The following is a 21,556-nucleotide window of genomic DNA, read 5'->3' as shown; positions in this document are numbered from 1 at the left end:
ACAAGCGTCAGTCTGCTACTGCAGTACTTGAACACTCCGACAGCCATGTGGCACCACGCCTGACGACTGGCTATCTTTGGAGCAGGTATCAAGTCAGTTCACAGGAGTAACATGGTTGTCTCTCACTTACAGAGGACAATCAGATCAGATTATGACAGCAAACGATCTCTTAGTTACTGCTAGTGAGATCAATGAGTTTGCGAGGGTGTGCTGGGGCTTTTTAAGCCTACTAATACAACATAGGGTCATTTTCCTAAGGAACACAAACGTAAGTGCATACCTAATTGAAAGGAAAGTCAATGGCATTCCAGTAAGGGTTATCCGTCACATTTAAATAGTGAAGAATATGGCAAAAACAATACATGCCGGGTACAATATCTGTACTATGGTTCTGTTTCAGGCTCTATCAACCTGTAACCAGAATCCATCCATTTGTGGTAGTTACCTGCCCCCCATTACCACAATATCTGAGTGCATCACAATCTCTAATGTATTTATCCTCACCACACCACTATGAGGGAGGGCAGGGCCACTCTCCCCACTTTACAGACAGGAAAACAGAGCTATAGAGAGACACGGTAACCTGCCCAAGGTCCCATAAGAGGTCTATGGAAGAGCAGGGAAAAGAGTAGGGAACTGAACTCAGATCCTCCGAGACCTGTTATCACCTCTACCACTCAGCGATCCTTTTAACAGAATGTATATATACACATATATATTACACACCCGCTTAGTAAAGACATTAAAACACCGGCCTCCTCCTTGTAAGAGCAGGTTCTGTGTATTTTAGACTTTTCATAGAATAAGTCTTGGTGCTATTTGGTTTTAAGTGGGTTAATGCTTTTTAAAATTCTGAAGCAATTACTTTTAAAGTGTCTAAGATGTAAACATTTTAAAGTAGCCGTTGTGAATGCAGGGCAATTACCGCACATAAAGTTTCATCTTTCATGCAGGATTACCAACATGGTACACTTCAGAGTTTACTCTGAATACACTTTAGCAGGATGAAATCTGACTTGGCATGTTATCCTGGCTTTGTTTTCTTTGCACACAAAGGACACACGCTGTTTTTTAACCTCACCTGTATTTTTAAATCTATCTAGATATAAAAGAAAGAATGTGCCTTTAAATATAAAGCTACAAAACTGGGATCTGACCTTTGCCCTCGCATAATAAAAGATGTAAGAAATGGACGTCTCTGGGTCTCGCTGTGCAGCACTAATGAGTTACTCGGCCCTGCCACTGCAACTGCAGCAGACCTCTGTCGTACCAGGGGCTCAGAGCAGGCACAGCAGTCCACCTGCATGCCGCCAACTACAAGATCAGAGCCTTACGTGGTGACTGATCATCAGCCTTAATAAGCCAAGCGTTGTAACATGTTGATTAGAAAAGCGTTTTGGCCTCGGAAGCGTGTTGGCAAAGGCAGCCATACCTCGCCCCCGATGTGTCCCCTCCTTAGCTCTCCGGTACTGGTTCAGCTCTTTTGTGAAGTCGTCATACTCTTCTTTCCCCATGTCTTCATCTTCATCCCCCTCGTATTCGCCATAGGCCTCATTCTCGTAATCCTCATACATGCTGTAATTCTTGCTCTCCATTTTGGAGTAGCTCTTCTTTGGCAAGGGGGCACTGTGAGAGGACTGATACTGCTGGTGAGACTGAGAAAAGTAGACAGACAGGAAGGGGTAACAATGAAGCAATGATCAATTTGAAACAGCAGGGTGATGGCTGACGCACAGCAGGTCCCTGGGGCATGCCCTCTTTCCAGACTTGCCAAGGAACTGTGGAAGTAGAGCGGTCATTATCCCCAAACCTGCAAAGCCACAGCCCCCTCATGGTTTCATTTAATACCTATCATTCATCCCTTCCCTGGCAGCTTTCTCCCAGGGCCTCCAGAACTCTGTAGAGACAGACAAGCTCTTCATCAAGATTGTATATACAAAGTGCGGTTAGAAAGGGTGTAACAGACTCATCAGACAGAACTAGAAGGAGACACTGAAAGATGCACTCAAGTCACCTTCCTTCTCCCAGCCACTATTCTACAGGATTAAAGCTTGGGAATAGGTAGCTCCTTGAAGAGGGAATCACCAGCATTCTTCAGGGTCCCCTCTGGAGTCAGAGGACCATGGCCTCTGAAAGAAAACCACACCTGCTTCAGGCCGAGTTCCCAGGGTAACTGCATGCGGCACCTACTGTTGTTTGCTCATTTCCCTCTGCTCTTCCCTGTCTCTTTGTTGGGAAGTGGCTGTTTCAGGTTGACAACGGAAGGCCAAAGGGGACATCTGATGTAATGATTCAATTTTTAAAAGAAACGGAAAAAAATGAAAGATGGAAGGGGCTCAGCACCTGGAGTAAAGCCAGGAGCCCATAAGACTGGCCTTCAACCCCTGCGTGCAGCGAGACAGGTCTGTGTGTGCAAAGCATGCAACATTTCCAACACAGTGCTGGAGAGAGCAGCTTTCTCCACACCTGGTTGATCGCGGGTACTTACAAGAGGGTAAGGAGGGCTGTATTCCCGGTACTTTCTGTGCCCCTTCTCACTGGGGCTGAAATCAGAGTCCTCGCTGTAGTCAGAGAAGTCTTCACTGGAAGATGCATGGCGCTGCAAGGAATGGCAAACATATTGTATGATTTTAGTACAGCGGCTCTTGCGCTCTAAGCTTGAATTGCAACTCTGTGGCCAGGCATCTGGACTGCCACACACAATATAAACGAGTCTTTCTTAAGATAACTCAGATTCTGGCTTGCAAAAATCTTGACAGTGTTCCTTGAATTGACCATTTATGATGCAAAAGACTTCTAGTGTATTTCAAACGTCACTGTAGATTCTGTCCGAATTGGGAACGTTTCCAGTTTGTTTAATTGGTTTCTAATGAAAGCAATTCATATTACACCGTCTGTTAGCTTGAGGGTCTCATAAACATCTTTGACTTTACAAGCCAGACATTCTAATTTACCATATACTAGTCTTCTTGCAAGCACAGGTGTTCACAAAAAAGAGATTTACTTTACCAAATGAAACTGTTTTTCCTTTCCATTCCACCCATAGATATATGCAAACATAGAAAAAGAAAAGAGATTCCTTACTAGGGTATCTTCTACCTCCCCACTGTTTCTTTACTTGTTACCTCCTGCTGGGTTATGTCTAATTTAAACAGTAAGCTCATATTTCCTTGTAGGTGAGGTACAATGCACCACATGGTGCCATAATGATGGGCTACATCCATATGGCAAGGTCTAAGGCAGGGAGATTCTGCCTAGGATACTATAGCTAATATGTTCTCTACAACAGTGGTTCTCAACCAGGGGTCTGGGGCCCCCTGAGGGGCCACGAGCAGGTTTCAGGGGGTCTGTCAAGCAGGGCCAGCATCAGACTCACTGGGACCCTGGGCAGAAAGCCGAAGCCCCACTGCATGGGGCTGAAACCCGAGGCCCTGAGCCCCCGGGCTGAAGCCGAAGCCTGAGCAGCTTAGCTTAATGGGGCTCCCTGTGGCATGGGGCCCCAAGCAACAGCCCTGTTTGCAACCCCCTAACGCTGGCCCTGACGTTTATATGCAGATGGGCTGTGGAGGTTTTATAGTTTTCGGGGGGGGGGGGGGGGGGCTCAGAAAAAAAAGGGTGAGAACCCCTGCTCTACAAGGTAGGTATGTAAAGGCAGCCATTGGAATCACTGACTCTGTAAGTGAACCATGCTGTGGTCTTGGAGGAGTGGAGTTGAGATACCTATTACCATACCTGGCAGGACTAAGGTGTGTTTGTTTACTCACTTTGTGCTTGGATTTCCTTTTCTTTTTTGCTCTTCTTTTCTCTTTCTCTCTCTCTCGCTCTTTCCTCCTCTTGCGCTTCATCCGCCGATGAGCCTTTTCCTCATCCGAGTCACTTTTGTGCTTCTCTCCCTTCTCTTTCCGGCCCCTCTCATGTGACTCAGAAGCATTTTGGGGCTCCTCTCCCCCATCATCCTCCAGCTCGCCTTCTTCCAGCTCCCCATCCTCCCTGCAGAGCAAACACACACACTGGCATTTCACTCCTCACAAAATCACTCAAGGCACTTAAGCCAGCTGGACATCTTGGGGCTTCCTAAATCTAAAGGTAACACTAGTCCCAAATACCTTGGTTTGAGACATCTGTAACAGTTGACTTTGTTATCACCTGTGTCACTGGAACATACAAACAGAGCCTATTCAACTCTCTCTCATGCTCACACACATACACACCTCAGACCAGAAGTTCCCATCTATGCACATTTTTAAAAAATGAAAGCCTATAAAATAATTCTACTGAACAACATACGACAGCAGAGACTGCAAAATTACAGCTTCAAATCTTAGAGAACATTATCACAAATTCCACCAGCCTTTGAATTAAAGTCAACATACAACAAACCATGTGGTCCTACGAAGATAAAAATAAAACAAATCATCACAGAAACCCCATTATTCCTGTTGTCTATCCTAATTATTATATGAAATCCGGCAAATCATGTACTGAAGAAGCATCTAGCTCCTCTTCCAGGGGTTTCAAACAGGCAACTTCTTATCTAAAAAGCATCTCTGTGTGTAAATTTAAATAAATAAATAAAACATTGGTTTAATCTACAATTATCTGGACTCTTGCTTGGAAAAAATAGCTGTTTGAGCCCTCATTTCCAAGTGAGAATGCTGCCTTAAGAAAATTTAATTTGTCTCTTAATTTTGGATTGGTGAGACAAATCTGGAAACACACGCACTGCTGCTTCCTGATCTTTAGACCACATTAGGGTTCACACATAACTACGGTTCTCATGAGATGAGATAAAACAAATCAAGATCGGAAATGTCCTCAGAGAATTTTCCAGTCACATTCAGTTTAAGAATTACTGGGGTTTGGTGAAGGGAAGCTTTCTCCAAGCTCAAAATAAATCAAATTTACAAATCAAGTAAGGGTGCAAGCAGTACTTGAATTCTCTTTTTATACTGCTCACTCCTTCCCGAATCCTACAAATTCTCATGTTCTTAATCTTGTTCTAATTTTCCATCTCTTCTATGCTCTGACCAAAGAAGTACATACTTATCACTGTTCAAGTCTTTATTTAAAATGATGATTTTGAGTATGATGAATGGATGGAATTTTATCCCTGAGTTTGGAGAACAGGATGTATATGCAATTTAAGGGTAACCCTTTCCTCAAAAGCCTTAGTAGCAAGCAGTACCACAGTGAAGGGAAACTTCAGAGGGAGTGTCCCCTTGTTGGCAATTCTATATAGGGTACAGGGCATAGAGGCAATGCTCTCCCTCAAGATGCAAACACCTTCAGACCTCAAACAGCTATTATCATGTCTGCTTTCACAGGGATCTTTCTACGTTGTCTTCATTATTTACTTGGCAGAAGTGCCCAAGATTAGCTCGGAGCTGTGCAGACATCTTGGAAGGCACTGTCCCTACCCCAGCGAGCGTACAGTCTAAAACTCATGACAAGATCTCCCCCCTCCTTTTTTGTTAAAAGCAACGCACAACAATAATGGTGGCGTTACTGCTTTTCAGTGGCAAGAATTCAAACAGAAACAGCATTTAGGACATTAATCTTTGGCCCTGCTACAAAAACATCTCCTATTAATTTCACTGCTGCTGAAATATGCTAAAATGGACAGCCCTAGAAACTGAAACCATGCCTTTAGCTGCAGGACAGATACAGCACCGATGGTGCAAAGTTCCACTCTCTACATTGCCCCCTGCTAATGTGTCTCACCCCTTCCACGGGGAGACACTGAGCTCTGGGGAAAGAAGGGACTTCAGTCATTCAACCTCCCTGCTGAGACTGCAACCAAGGGGCCCGGTCTGTTTGTGGTTTTGGGGAATGATTTATCTGGATTTTACCAATGGTAAAAGGGCATCCCCCCAACCCCCTCCAGGATTCTGGATGACCTTGGCAATCTCTGCATTACATAAATGAACAGAGTAATCAATACCACCAAATTACATCAAACAACACACTGATCATGTACATAGAAATTAATCGACCCCCATGCCAGAGTCCCATGTCAGCACAAGCCCTGCCCAACCCCAGTCTCCCCGCAAGGCCAGGGAGGACAGACAGTAGGGTGACAGTACTTCCCAAAAGGAAAATGGGACACTGCACTGGACTGGCCTGAGCCCTCTCCCCACCCCAGCACCGGCTGCCCTGAGTGTCCCTCCCTCACACAGGGATAGCCCAAGTCCCCTCCCTACCCCGCCCCCCCATGAGGCTGAGGTCGCTGGTACCCCTGTCTACCCTCCCTCCATCCCCCCCACGCGAGGCTGGGGTTGCTGGAACCCTGCCTGCCCCCTGCACAAGCCATGCCCCCCTGTAAGGGGCTGACATCTCCACTCTTTCCCTCGCATGTTCCTCCGCACAGCACACCGCTTGTTGGACAGAAGTGGGCATCTGTCCAGTTTGCTCTTGCCAACTGATCAAGTCGGCAAAAGCAAACAGGACAAATGCCCACTTTTGCCAAAAAACTCGGGACGGCTGGGACAAGGCTTAAAAAAGGGACTGTTCTGGCCAAACGGGACATATGGTCACCCTAACAGACAGGCACTGTAATACACCTGTAGGTTAATAGTGACCTGGGGAGGATGCGAGTTTCAAAGGCCCAGGGCCTTAATAAAAAACATTCCACCAACAAATCCCTCTAGCCTATTCTGACGGGACTCCCGCTCAGGTGCCTCTGTTGACTGCAGCTATGATAGCGTCATGGGACAGAGGCATCTCTTAGACAGGGAGATCCCAGACTATCTGCAGCCGTGTAAGTCAAAACCAACATCTTAAAATCAATCCAGAATTCAACATGCAGCTAGGGCAGGTCATGCATCACAGGTCTAATGTTAAAAGAAAAGGAGTACTTGTGGCACCTTAGAGACTAACCAATTTATTTGAGCATAAGCTTTCGTGAGCTACAGCTCACTTCATCGGATGCATACCGTGGAAACTGCAGTAGACATTATATACACACAGAGACCATGAAACAATACCCCCTCCCACCCCACTGTCCTGCTGGTAATAGCTTATCTAAAGTGATCATCAAGTTGGGTCATTTCCAGCACAATGTCTAATGTTCTCAAGGTCTAATGTTCTCAGTGGTAGCTGATGACAGAACAAGAAGTAATGGTCTCATGGTCTCAAGTTGCAGTGGGGGAGGTTTAGGTTGGATATTAGGAAAAACTTTTTCACTAGGAGGGTGGTGAATCACTGAAATGCGTTACCTAGGGAGGTGGTGCAATCTCCTTCCTTTGAGTTTTTTAAGATCAGGCTTGACAAAGCCCTGGCTGGGATGATTTAGTTGGGGGTTGGTCCTGCTTTGAGCAGGGGGTTGGACTAGATGACCTCCTGAGGTGCCTTCCAACCCTGATGTTCTAGGATTCTATGAAATAAACACTGATTAACAAGCAAGCCGACAAATTCTGCACCATCTGCAGTTTCCAAATAGATTTAAGAAGTATCCGCATGTAGAACGCATGGAGGAATCTAATTTCAAAGGCAGAGATGACAGTGGCAGAGTCTGCATATGAAAGGAACGGGCACAACTTCCTAGCTGCCAGTAGATGGAAAAAGGCCAAAGCGGCTGTAGCTACTACCTGCTCTTCTAGCAGCAGGTAGGAATCTCATTAGACACTGCCGTCCCAGGTCAGGAACCAGGTCAACCACAGACAGGCGCACACCTTGAGTGAACAGAAATAATCCCTGTCATCTCCTCTGGTAAACTTACCAATCCAACCAACATCACCACAGTCTTATCTGGGTTGAGCCTCAGACAGCTAGCCCTCAGTCACACCCCAATATCTCCCAGACAGTGACCAATGCAGTTAACACTTCTGAAGTTATTTTGAATGGACTAAGGTCCTGCAACTCATTACACAGACAGCTGAACAGACATTAGAAGACAACATTTGGTCATCATCTGCTTGGATTGGATGAAAACCAGCTCTAGCCCCTTAGAGATCAAAGGTTTCAGAGTAGCAGCCGTGTTAGTCTGTATTCGCAAAAAGAAAAGGAGTACTTGTGGCACCTTTTAGAGATCAAACACTCTGGATCCCACCATTGCCAATTTCCCTGAGCCATCCATTCCCACTTTAATCCAAAATTCCAAACCTGTTTTGGTTTGTATTTGCAACATATTAATAACAGATTTGTTCAATCCAAGATCAGGCTTGCTGCAGGACTACCTGTTCCTGCAAGCATGTGGAATTTTGAAAGGCAAGCACCAGCTGAATAAGCTTCAACTAGTCACTGAAGTACAGTGTCCATCTGGGGTTCATGTTCATGTTCCACACATCCAAATGGCACAAAGGTAGAAACCAACATGAGAGTGCTTGGAGCAATATCTGGTGAATTCAGACCCTATACACATTTCTGACAGAGAATCAAATAATAAATGTATGAAGCCAATGAGAAAAAAAATAGGTAAAACAACTCCAATTTCCCCTTCCAGCAGCCATCTCCCTTTGTCCCCACAACAATTACCTCAGATACTCCAGAATCTCAAAACAATGGCTCAGTACAATACCTGGTGCCTGACAACCCTTTCTCCTTCCCCCAGCAAATTACGCTTTGCTACTAGTTAAAAACAAAAGCCCCTCTAAGATCACCAAATCTCAGCAAGTTATGATTTCCAAGGAAACACTTCCAAAGTCTAACGCACACATGACAAATCGAAAACACACGAGAAACTAGGAGTACACATAACATGAAAGATTTCCCTCCCTTTAGAGCAGCCAGAGAGAAGGCAAGAATCCCTGAGTTCTAACATTATATGTGCCTGGGGAGTGGCTCGTCGGTTTTCATCTTCCCGGGTAGCACTGAGAAGGCACTATAGGTCAGGATCAGGCTGGAGAATCCTCCATGACTGATCCCTGCAATCACAGGGCACCCAGGACACTGGTGCATCTGACTCCTTCTAGAAAATAGGAAAATCAACCCTGGACTAGATGAACCAACGGTTTTAATGGGATTGGAGCCGGTTTAAAATGGCAGCTTCACAAAGGAAAGAAACGGTGTTCAAACTTTCATACCAGCCTCCCAGAACCAACAGAAACCGCATTATTTCAGACATTTACAAGCAGATGGAAGAACGATGTGGAAACAAAAGTACTGTCAGGAACAATCGTGCAGTCTGGCCACAAAGGACTGGGCTTCAAGAGACTCAGGGTACAGCTACACTGGAAATGCTACCGTGGCACAGCGCACCATTGTCGTGTAGACCCTTACTAAAGTGCCGCAGTGAATCCATCTTGTCAACAGGCGGTAGCTAGACTGACGGAATTCTTCCATCAACCTAGCAGTGTCCAGCGTGTAGCTGGGTACAGTACCGAGGAGAAAAGAAAAGCTCACGCTATGCTGTGAGAGAAAACAAGCTGGGCAGGCTATTTACAGTATTCATATTCTCCTATGGCCACTGCTGATGAGCCAGTATTTTAAAGGCCTGCTGTGGTATGGTAAATTCATTCAGCCACGTATGTTTCACCATGCATGCTACCATCCAAGGGGAAGAAAGGCTACTCCCATTAGCATCGCTCTGCTTAAATCAGCATTACCTTCCCTGAAGCACCTGCCAATTGGGCATTGCAAGGTTGCTCTTAATTTCCTATCTTCCCTGTTGGCTTTAAACAGGAACGAGTGCTCTCATCAGTATCATGTTACAATCACCCTAATTGCAATTCCCAGCAGTAAGAACAACTGGCATTTTTGTTGAGTAAAGTACACAGTTCTTCAGCTCTGCTTTGAATTACTCTGGCCTATGTACATTTTGGAGAAAAGAATTTATCAGCCTGCTCCATCATGGCATATATGAACGACAAACGTCATGAAGAACAAGAGGACAATCTGAAAGTAAGCGTAAAAGCCTGTGCCTACTGCGAGCCAATTTGTGAACCAGTTGCTAGGACTCCAAACAGAACTAATTCTGGTGATACAAGTTACTTCGTCATTGTACAAATCTTCAACAGAATAAGAGAAAGTCTAATAAAGCACTTTTATACAGATGTTTAGATATCAAGCAAAATCTTGGGCGAAATGGCACAGCATAGCACCCACCACGGGGCAAGGAGCCATACATTCCTGAATTCCTTAACTCAGGTTCTGCCACTGACTCATTTTAGTAGCGTTGGTCCCATTATTTAATCTTTTAACCTCAATTTCCCAGTCTGTAAAATGGAGATTATAATACCTACCTCAGAGAGAGCATGTGAGGGTTAATTCATTAGTGTTTGGGAAAGTGCTTTGAGGTCTTTGGACAGAAGGACTCTAGAGGGCTTAACATTATTTCACCATTAACTTTGGGTTTGGGTTTTCACGCAAACAAAATAGAAAGTAACACCAGAATCTGAAATCTGGCAAGTTATAAAGGCATCTGAAAGTTAGGGTGAGTAAAACTATGAATTAAAAAGTGTGAGTAAAAACGATTATAAAGTGACAAGGCTGTGCCAATTTCATAAGCTAGCTCACCATTTACATTCACTGTGGTTATACAGTAAAGAAGCCAAGTTGGTAAAGTGGTTAACGTATTTGTAGAGAAAAATGCTGACTGTGGGAAAATCCTTAGCTAAGTGTGTACCCATCTTGTGGCCTTCCTATAGTCCCCTCACATTTTTTCTATCAAGGGCCGTCTCCAGTACAGAGCTTGCTGCTACCTTAACAGAATGCTGAGCTTTATCTATCGCACTGCATCTATGACATCACAATCCTAGTAATGACCTAAACACAGCCCTATGAACCAGCCGCCACCTCAAGCAGACATGGTGTCATAAAGGTGAACTCTCTCATATGACAGCAGCAGAGAAAACAAAAATATTATTCACACCAGCATAAATCCGAAAAAAATTGGGAAAAGTGTCGCCTTTTGGAAAACAATTTCTAGTTTTCTGATTTCTTCTTTTTTAACCATTATATATTGTAATCAATTCTAAATTGGGACACCAGTTGTTTAGAAAGATTTTTTTAAATCACAGAAATAAGTAGCAAAAATAATACATGGTTTTTATGTAAAAATTGGAAATTTGGTGTATGCTCAAGGTCTTTCACTACCACGTATTGTTAGAAATGACAGAAATTAGAATGTCACAGTTATCCAAACTATTTCAGAACTTTGAGTTACATTTTTTGTGATGAACTGAAGGTAAACAGGAGTTCAGCCACACAAGGTGTGTTTGTATATATGCACATATAGAATGTTAAATCATCCATTGGGATTATGGGGATTAAAGCGCAAAATGCAATATTATGCACAAAACAGAGTTAAGAAAGAATTTTGCTCAGAATAATCTTGCACTTGTGAGTTACTAAGTATTATTTTTTTGCTCTCTGTTTTCTATTAACAATAACTTCTGTTTCATGTGAATACAGGAAACAACAACATGTTTTATGTAATAACAGCATTTCCACTATGCAAATGTGTCTATTAAAACAATTCATGTACTTTTTAAAAATAATTCAAAATGGCTTAGAAAAATTAAGGGCTAAATATTTACAAAGTTCCATTTCATATAACTAAACAATACTTGGTTGAACTAGGAAAAACTCATATGAAACTGACAAATTATGAAAACATTTTGCACATTACTGACAGCTGTAACTGAGATAATTTACTAGTTATGCTAAAGATTTTATAATTATTTTCCTCATCACAGCTACAAAAGTTAGTCCAGAATAACATGCTCTCCCTCATGTGCCAACTTCATATGGAAACAAGTGGTTTTACTATCTATGGAAGCTGGAAATGGAAGAGAAGGAAGTTTGTCTGACAGAAGGGAAAGAAAAATTTCCTCTATAAACCCACCTGTTACAAAACGTGGGAGTATCTTATTTACAGTTATAAAAAACAGCTTTATCCAAAGTGTTGATCACAGGGGAGGAGAGTTAGGATGGTGATTAATATCTGGGCTGCCAGACTACTGCAGAAAACCTTCCTTTTTACAACAGTTATTTGCACAACAGGTGCAGCTGAGCATGAAATCCCACGTACAGTGCGATCTGTTTTAGCGGAGTGGATCCACAGACTACAAAACCTGAACGTTAACATACAAAGAAAAATGGCTGCAAGGTAACTGAGGTCAGCATGGAAGAATGCAAAAAATGTGGCAAAAATGCATCTTTTCAAAGCAATAGAAGGGGTGGGCTCTATTAGAAAATGAACCACAAACATAGGTTAACAGGAAGTTTACTGGACTGAAAAGTCTGCAAGATCTAATCTCACAATCATGAAATATTAACTTCTAATCTTGCGTGAATTTAAGCCAAATATATGAAACTCTAGCTAGACTGTATAGCACATTTCCCTATCCTTGGGATAAATGTCTTTCTTCAACCTCAAGAAAGGTATGATCAGGAGGGTTTAAGATGAATTTTGTTTTCTATTAATAATCTGATATTTTTACAGCACATTCAATATGGGGAGGAAACAAACTACACAACAAAATCAGCAAAAAGAAGAATGAACGCTGAAAACTAGTAAGAAAGCCACTAAACAAGCTGAAAATGTAGGGAATGGAGAAAACTTCATGTGGGAGTGGGAAGAGACTATTCTAGTTGAGAACAAGTTTCCAGTCATGCCATGCCATAGCATCTTTCTGAACAAGATTTAAACGGCTTTTTTCCAGTTTTGCAGTATGTACAGCACGGTGGAGATCTTGTGTTGTTTTATGGTGCGTTGTGGCTCTTTTTAATGTAGGCAGTGGTACACTGTCTTAGGTTACTACCTGAGTTCTGTAAAGGCCGTCAAAGGCCTGGATGGACGGGAGATCTCTACATTAAAGATGGGATTTTCAAAGGAACCTTTCAAAGAGAATTACCTGTCTATCTCAATAGGATTTGGAGTCCTACCTCCCTCGATACAAATATTGCTTAATTCACTAAAACCCCGAGAGACTCGGTACAATCCTGAAGTAAAAACGGAACTGGCCAGAACTTGCCTCTTCTCTGCTCCTTCAGAGTGTTGCCATCTTGGATTTTCACCTCAAGATGGTAACAGCGTGAATAAGGTCAACTGAGAAACCAGGACAATATTCACTTTGCAAACTGGTGTGGCCTCAAGAACGCAGTGTACTTTGTTGCCTACAGAATCATTCAGGTTGGAGTAGAAATTCCATCCCAAGTTTCTCAGCCTTTCTGCAAGCTACATTCCATTCAATGCCTTTCTTCAACTTGGGACATTAACTGTGGGTTCTCCACAGGGAGTTCTACGAGACATTCCTCTCAACCCAAGGTAAAACACTGATGTCATTCCTGCACTGGGGTCTCGCTTACTGCCTCTCAGTTTGTAACCAAGTTACAAACTGCTGCTTTTCTTTTCTATTTTGAAGGGACTTTTATACCGGGGGAAACTTTCACATATGGCTTTAAAACCATAATCCAGCTCTCACTTGGCATGTTTTTGCCCCAATTGCTAACTACTGAAGTCATTTGAGTTTAGACAGTTGGCTCCTTCCCACCCCTGTTACTAGATCCCGCAGTGAAGTAATAATGTTGTTTTGATATTCTAGACATTGCTACAGCACTAGACTGATGTCACAAACCCAGGAGTATAACAAGGCTATTGAAAAGGCTATTCTGGGGTTTGGGATTTGCTTTAATCACTTCTCAACCAGTGCCATAAAGTACTGCCAGACCGAAGGACCAACACTTTGTTTGCAAGGGCTGGTATCTTCTGAAGCAGCAGTTGAGAAATAAAATACCATATACCCAAGCTTTCAACTTTCCAAAGAGGTACACGCTTCACTTCTAGTCCTAGCAGGATTCCAGGTGAAAGACTAAATCATTCCGAATACCATCTTGCTTCATCTATCTGCACTTCAATTCTCACCTGACATTATTAGTGGCTAATTCAAGAACTGCTAAAACTAGAAATCTTTGCCTTAAACTATCTGGAAGTAACCAAGTAATACAAAATATTAACAAACATTTAGGCATGTGTTGAATTTACTATGAAAAGCAATTCCATTGATTTGCACGGGCCTACTCATGGCAGTAAAGTTAAACCCATGCCTATACGTTTTCATGACTGGGGCCAGAGTCTTGAGTGCTGGATTATGGTCATGACAGAACTGAAAATGCAGGATTGTAATCAGAGGAAAACATTAGAAGATTGAGTGTCACTTCATTTACTAACATTTAAAAAAACTCCAAAACTTGAATGTTCATTTTGTGAAATCTCTCAACAATTCCACAAAACTTGGCAATTTAAGATTCGACTGCTTCTGATTTTACAACAATTCCTATTTCCATTTCCATGAAGAAGTGGCACTACATTAGCTCAATAAAGTGGAAATTAGTATAAGATTCTCCTCCACCAAATATCTAGTTTCTCAGCTGCATTTGGCCATTCTAGTTCCCAATGACAGTTGATACAGAAACTGCTGATGACATCAGTCAATAGTAGATTAAGACTCAAAAAGCCTTTCAGATTTTGCTTGGAAAATGATCTACTATGGAGGTATAAAAATTAACTTTTATTTAAATTTTGTGGAACAACTGACAGGTTTACCATGAAGATGTTATTTAAAAAAATATGGCTTTAACAAATTAGGAGAAACCCATACTGTCAGGTCCCACACCTCATGAACTGCCAGGGCTAGAAACACCTTAGCCAGGTACGTAAACATTTTCCAGCTCTGACCCTGGCCCATTGATCAGAGACATTTCAATCCCTATGACTTCATAGCAAAAGTAAGCTGCCAGAGGTAGGATGTTAGGGAGAAAGGTCCCATTATAAAATAAATCTAAAATAATAGTAAAAGGAATAATACAAGTAAATTGCATTTTTGACACCTCCTCCCCCACCAGTTTTACTCAATTGTGAAAGTCCCATTCACAATGCACCAACATTTGCAACAAAAATCCTCCACTAGTCTTCGACAATGGATTAGGAGTGTTTGTGCTGTTTTATAATGGACGTTTTCTAACAAATGTATACAAGTTACTAATTTTTTTTTTTTGCAGTGGAAGAAGAGTAAACAAGAGGGAAATGAAACAACACAATTCCACATAAATATACTTGTGCGTGCTTTTAAGAAACTAATTTTGTCTTTTCCACATAAGAAAAACGTAAACTGGATGGAATACGAATACTCCAGGACAATATGTGTGTTTTTGTTCAATATGAAGGACAGAAGGAATGACTGAGGGTTTTTTTAGCGGGGGAGGTGCGGGGGCAGTATACTGTACACTGAGGGGGATACATGAGCTAATTTATTTCATGTAAGTATTGTGAGGAACAAACTTATATGAACTTTTCATCATAATACGTTGGATAAACAAAGGGATCATGGAAACACAGGCCGAAGAGAAACTAGGACATTGTAAAACAGATTCCTATAAACGATGTGCTTATACTGTACAACACTATTTGTCCTGCTTAAACTTCTCCAGGTATCAACTATAACACTGTAAAAGGCAGTTGGGGCAGGGGGAGAGAATGTGTGATGACATTCGGGAAACAGTGATTTCTTTTGCCACAATTTTTTTTGCACACTTGTGAGTTGGTCACCAAATATTTTTAACAGGACAGTCTGCCTGCTTTCAACATAATGGAATGAGGATGGAGTTTGCAAACAAAGTAATGGATCCACATCCTGTTTCTAGATGGAATCAAGGGGTTTGAGCTAGATGACCTTTCACTCTGGTACCCGTGCCGTTTAAACGTCACAGCAGACCTATTTTTGGAGAAAACTGTGTGCTTTTGTGACATTTTTTAGTTCACATCTGCGGGGTGCATGAATCTAAAAGTCAAGTCAACACAATGGGGCAGAATCCCGCTTGGTTTGTATACATACTGTATTAACTCATTCCTTACATGAAATGTATAAAATGATGGTCTCCGGACTTTTTTTTTGGTGGTGGGGAAAAGAAAGGAAAACGTATAATTGAATTATTCAATAAAAGAGAATACTTACCACCCCAACCCCTGCATCACATGAAATACAGAACTCCTTAGAGAGGAAGGCACACTAACACAAACAAGCAGCTCTCTGTACTACACAACTGCCTTCAAAGGGGAGTGGGAAGGGGAGCATCTCTCTCTCTCTCTCACAAATGTACATGATTAAGCTGTTTATTTTTGTGCACTGCATTCAATAATCTCTGGCTCTACCTTTTCAAATGACAGCAAGTGCTAATACTAACAAAGGGAACAGTTGCCTTATGTTTCTTTGGCAGGGGAAAGGTGCTTCACATACTTCTCTGAGGATAAAAGGAGAGAGGGTTTTCCTGGGGGACTATAAACCTTTCAGTACCTTGATAGACTGGGATCACTTGAGATTCCAGCTGTGGAAGAGAGTCTCTCTATATACAGTGGGTAGGGGGAGGGAAAACAAGGGGCTCAACACATCCCATACCACTACACACTCCTCATTACACCCCATTATGCCTTTCTGCCCACACTGCACTCCCTAAAGCCCCCATGTGGCCTGCAGGGGTCCATGAAACCACTGAGAACAAACGGGGCATTAATGAGGCCAATACTGCCCAGCTGGGCTATGGGGTCCATGACCTCATTAAGGAGTCCATAAAGCCTTCCCTTAACCCCCCCAAAAGCTGGAAGACCAGAAGAGCCCCCCCCCAGCGCCTCTCACTCCCCTCTAGTGCCAGCAGCTCAGCTCCCTGCCAAGCCTCCACAGCTACCCCCCCCCGAACATAACCCCTTCCCTACTGCTGCCTCCCCCAGCCCCTAACGCTGCACCCCTCCGCTAATCTCTGGCCTGACCCCCACCTCTGGTTAGTTCCTCCCTTCCTCTGTGACCCCCCCCCCCAATCCCTGATGCTCCCTCCACAGGATCCTGCTACCAGACCCTGTCCCCCAGGTTCCCCCTTTTCCTATGACCCCTGATGCTCCCCGCAAGGCTGCCCCATATACAACCCACCCCAGGTTAATGTTCCTGGCTGATCTCAGGCCCTGACCCCCAGGGTCCCCCTTTTCCTATGACCCCTGATGCTCCCCCCAGGGCTGCCCCATATATAACCCGCCCCCCCAGGTTAATGCCCCTGGCTGATCTCAGGCCCTGACCCCCAGATTCCCCCCCCCCGGGCCCCACCCCCCCACGCAGGTCCCGGGCACCCCCTGCTTCTGGCGCTCCCCCCGCCCCCCTGCCTCGGGGCTCTCTCCCCTCCCCGGCCGCCGCCCCCCGGGCGCCCCCCGGCTCAGGCCCTGCCCCCGTCTCCCGGGCGGGCGCCGCCGGCGGCCCGCGGGGGGCCCCCGGCTCCGCGCCCCCCGCGGCGGCCCAGCCCCCCCCAAACCTGGTCCGGCGGGCCGGGCGGACCCGCGGACGGGCAGAGGCGCTCGGGAGAGGCGGTTACGGGACCTTTCGTCCGGGCCGTGGTGGTGGAGTTGTGGCGGCGGCCGGGGGAGGCCGCAGCTGCCGCTGTCGTGGTGGCGGCAGGACGGAGATGGGGGGGCGGAGTGCGGGCTGGGGGGGGAGGCGGCGGCGGCGGGGGGGGCACTCGGGCTCTCCACGGCCATAGGGGGGCACACGGGGCACAGTCACTGTACGGGGGGGCTCACTCGGCGCGGCCCCGCGCTCCGCGGCCAGGCCCACAAAATGGCGCCCGCCGGGCACGCAGCCGCGCCGAGCCAGCGCCCCGCGCGGCCGGCGGAAGCGGCCGGAGGTTGCCGAAGGGGAGCCGAGCGGCCGGCGGAAGCGGCCGGAGGTTGCCGAAGGGGAGCCGAGCGGCCGGCGGAAGCGGCCGGAGGTTGCCGAAGGGGAGCCGAGCGGCCGGCGGAAGGAGCCGGAGGTTGCCGAAGGGGAGCCGAGCGGCCGGCGGAAGGGGCCGGAGGTTGCCGAAGGGGAGCCGAGCGGCCGGCGGAAGGGGCCGAGTCCGAGCGGGCGGCGCCGGAGATGCCCGAACGGGGAGGCGGGTAAAGGGAGCGGCTGCGAGGGGGAGCTGGCTCCCGCGGGGGTGCGGTGCGACTTGTTCAGCCCCACCCCCACGATACCTGGTACTCCCCCATGTACCCCCTCATCTCTGGGTCACCGACCCCCCACCATGCACCTGGCGCCCCCCTGCTGAGCTCCCTGCTTTGCCCCCCCCATCTCTGGGTCACTGGCCCCCACCCCATTACCTGGCGCCCCACTACTGAGCTCCCTCCTCTGCACCCCCCCATCTCTGGGTCACTGACCCCCACCCTATTACCCGGCGCCCCCTGCTGAGCTCCCTCCTCTGCCCCCCCATCTCTGGGTCACTGACCCCCACGCCATTACCTGGCGCCCCCCTGCTGAGCTCCCTCCTCTGCACCCCCCCATCTCTGGGTCACTGACCCCCACCCCATTACCTGGCGCCCCCCTGCTGAGCTCCCTCCTCTGCACCCCCCCATCTGTGGGTCACTGACCCCCACCCCATTACCTGGCACCCTCCTGCTGAGCTCCCTCCTCTGTCCCCCCATCTCTGGGTCACTGACCCCCACCCCATTACCTGGCGCCCCACTGCTGAGCTTCCTCCTCTGCCCCCCCATCTCTGGGTCACTGACCCCCACCCCATTACCTGGCACCCCCTGCTGAGCTCCCTCCTCTGCCCCCCCATCTCTGGGTCACTGACCCCCACCCCATTACCTGGCGCCCCCCTGCTGAGCTCCCTCCTCTGCACCCCCATCTCTGGGTCACTGACCCCCACCCCATTACCTGGCGCCCCCCTGCTGAGCTCCCTCCTCTGCCCCCCATCTCTGGGTCACTGACCCCCACGCCATTACCTGGCGCCCCCCTGCTGAGCTCCCTCCTCTGCCCCCCCATGCACCTGGCACCCCCTGCTGAGCTCCCTCCTCTGCACCCCCCCATCTGTGGGTCACTGACCCCCACCCCATTACCTGGCACCCCCCTGCTGAGCTCCCTCCTCTGTCCCCCCATCTCTGGGTCACTGACCCCCACCCCATTACCTGGCGCCCCACTGCTGAGCTCCCTCCTCTGCCCCCCCATCTCTGGGTCACTGACCCCCACCCCATTACCTGGCACCCCCTGCTGAGCTCCCTCCTCTGTCCCCCCATCTCTGGGTCACTGACCCCCACCCCATTACCTGGCGCCCCCCTGCTGAGCTCCCTCCTCTGCCCCCCCATCTCTGGGTCACTGACCCCCACCCCATTACCTGGCGCCCCCCTGCTGAGCTCCCTCCTCTGCCCCCCCATGCACCTGGCGCCCCCCTGCTGAGCTCCCTCCTCTGTCCCCCCATCTCTGGGTCACTGGCCCCCACCCCATTACCTGGCGCCCCACTACTGAGCTCCCTCCTCTGCACCCCCCCATCTCTGGGTCACTGACCCCCACCCTATTACCCGGCGCCCCCTGCTGAGCTCCCTCCTCTGCCCCCCCATCTCTGGGTCACTGACCCCCACGCCATTACCTGGCGCCCCCCTGCTGAGCTCCCTCCTCTGCACCCCCCCATCTCTGGGTCACTGACCCCCACCCCATTACCTGGCGCCCCCCTGCTGAGCTCCCTCCTCTGCACCCCCCCATCTGTGGGTCACTGACCCCCACCCCATTACCTGGCACCCTCCTGCTGAGCTCCCTCCTCTGTCCCCCCATCTCTGGGTCACTGACCCCCACCCCATTACCTGGCGCCCCACTGCTGAGCTCCCTCCTCTGCCCCCCCATCTCTGGGTCACTGACCCCCACCCCATTACCTGGCACCCCCTGCTGAGCTCCCTCCTCTGCCCCCCCATCTCTGGGTCACTGACCCCCACCCCATTACCTGGCGCCCCCCTGCTGAGCTCCCTCCTCTGCACCCCCATCTCTGGGTCACTGACCCCCACGCCATTACCTGGCGCCCCCCTGCTGAGCTCCCTCCTCTGCACCCCCCCATCTCTGGGTCACTGACCCCCACCCCATTACCTGGCGCCCCCCTGCTGAGCTCCCTCCTCTGCACCCCCCCATCTGTGGGTCACTGACCCCCACCCCATTACCTGGCACCCTCCTGCTGAGCTCCCTCCTCTGTCCCCCCATCTCTGGGTCACTGACCCCCACCCCATTACCTGGCGCCCCACTGCTGAGCTCCCTCCTCTGCCCCCCCATCTCTGGGTCACTGACCCCCACCCCATTACCTGGCACCCCCTGCTGAGCTCCCTCCTCTGCCCCCCCATCTCTGGGTCACTGACCCCCACCCCATTACCTGGCGCCCCCCTGCTGAGCTCCCTCCTCTGCACCCCCATCTCTGGGTCACTGACCCCCACCCCATTACCTGGCGCCCCCCTGCTGAGCTCCCTCCTCTGCCCCCCATCTCTGGGTCACTGACCCCCACGCCATTACCTGGCGCCCCCCTGCTGAGCTCCCTCCTCTGCCCCCCCATGCACCTGGCACCCCCTGCTGAGCTCCCTCCTCTGCACCCCCCCATCTGTGGGTCACTGACCCCCACCCCATTACCTGGCACCCCCCTGCTGAGCTCCCTCCTCTGTCCCCCCATCTCTGGGTCACTGACCCCCACCCCATTACCTGGCGCCCCACTGCTGAGCTCCCTCCTCTGCCCCCCCATCTCTGGGTCACTGACCCCCACCCCATTACCTGGCACCCCCTGCTGAGCTCCCTCCTCTGTCCCCCCATCTCTGGGTCACTGACCCCCACCCCATTACCTGGCGCCCCCCTGCTGAGCTCCCTCCTCTGCCCCCCCATCTCTGGGTCACTGACCCCCACCCCATTACCTGGCGCCCCCCTGCTGAGCTCCCTCCTCTGCCCCCCCATGCACCTGGCGCCCCCCTGCTGAGCTCCCTCCTCTGTCCCCCCATCTCTGGGTCACTGACCCCCACGCCATTACCTGGCGCCCCCCTGCTGAGCTCCCTCCTCTGTCCCCCCATCTCTGGGTCACTGACCCCCACGCCATTACCTGGCGCCCCCCTGCTGAGCTCCCTCCTCTGCCCCCCCATGCACCTGGCGCCCCACTACTGAGCTCCCTCCTCTGCACCCCCCCATCTCTGGGTCACTGACCCCCACCCCATTACCTGGCGCCCCCCTGCTGAGCTCCCTCCTCTGCCCCCCCCGCATAGGCCTCCCGAGCTCGCCCCGGGTTCCCCGTCCGGCCGGGCTGCGCTGCCAGCAGGCAGGCCGGGGGGCCAAGCAGAAGCCTGGGGCAGGGTATTGCTCAGCAGAGGATGGGCAACCACGGTCGCTGTGTCAGACGGCGGGTCCCTGGAGGCCCTTGGCCCCGTGCCCGGGGTGACCCTCGGGACTGACCCCATCCTGACGCCCTCGGTGCCCCGAAATACGCCTGCTAGGGACACCAGCCTCCCCGGGCCCCCGGGTCCGGCAGGAAGGGGCTCCGCTCCTCCTGCGCGGGGGGCTGGTCTCCCGGGGAAGGGCTGCGGGGGCACCGGGCGCCGCGAGGTGCTGGCAAGGGGCAGGGGTGACTAAAGGAGCTCAGTCACGGGGGCATCTTCTATGGGGGTAGCGGTGGGCAGAGTCCCTGGGGGTCAGAGCCGGGGGGGCTGCCCCGTGGGTGGGGTCTGGGGGGCGGGGTCAGGGCCGGGGGAGGGGCTGCCCCGTGGGTGGGGTCCGGGGGGCGGGGTCAGGGCCGGGGGGCTGCCCCGTGGGTGGGGTCTGGGGGGCGGGGTCAGGGCCGGGGGAGGGGCTGCCCCGTGGGTGGGGTCTGG

At 49.2% G+C, this 21,556-nt stretch overlaps 1 protein-coding gene across 1 annotated transcript in view; it reads right to left on the bottom strand.

The window, feature by feature from the left end:
• Positions 1 to 17,539, bottom strand: part of ZC3H4 (zinc finger CCCH-type containing 4) — a 29,756-nt gene extending 12,217 nt beyond the window's left edge. Inside the window, exons 1-4 of the mRNA XM_048832876.2 lie at positions 17,298 to 17,539; positions 3,765 to 3,990; positions 2,489 to 2,599; positions 1,433 to 1,655 (exon numbers count right to left, since the gene is read on the bottom strand). Coding sequence (XP_048688833.1) covers positions 1,433 to 1,655; positions 2,489 to 2,599; positions 3,765 to 3,990; positions 17,298 to 17,455 — 718 coding nt within the window. The 5' untranslated portion in view covers positions 17,456 to 17,539. The remainder of the gene's footprint in view (positions 1 to 1,432; positions 1,656 to 2,488; positions 2,600 to 3,764; positions 3,991 to 17,297) is intronic.
• Positions 17,540 to 21,556: the final 4,017 nt, after the last annotated feature.

The sequence above is a fragment of the Caretta caretta genome, chromosome 23, assembly GCF_965140235.1.
Source record: "Caretta caretta isolate rCarCar2 chromosome 23, rCarCar1.hap1, whole genome shotgun sequence".
NCBI lineage: Eukaryota > Metazoa > Chordata > Testudines > Cheloniidae > Caretta > Caretta caretta.
Note: the sequence above shows the minus strand (reverse complement) of the source record. Positions and strands in the feature narration are given on the sequence as shown.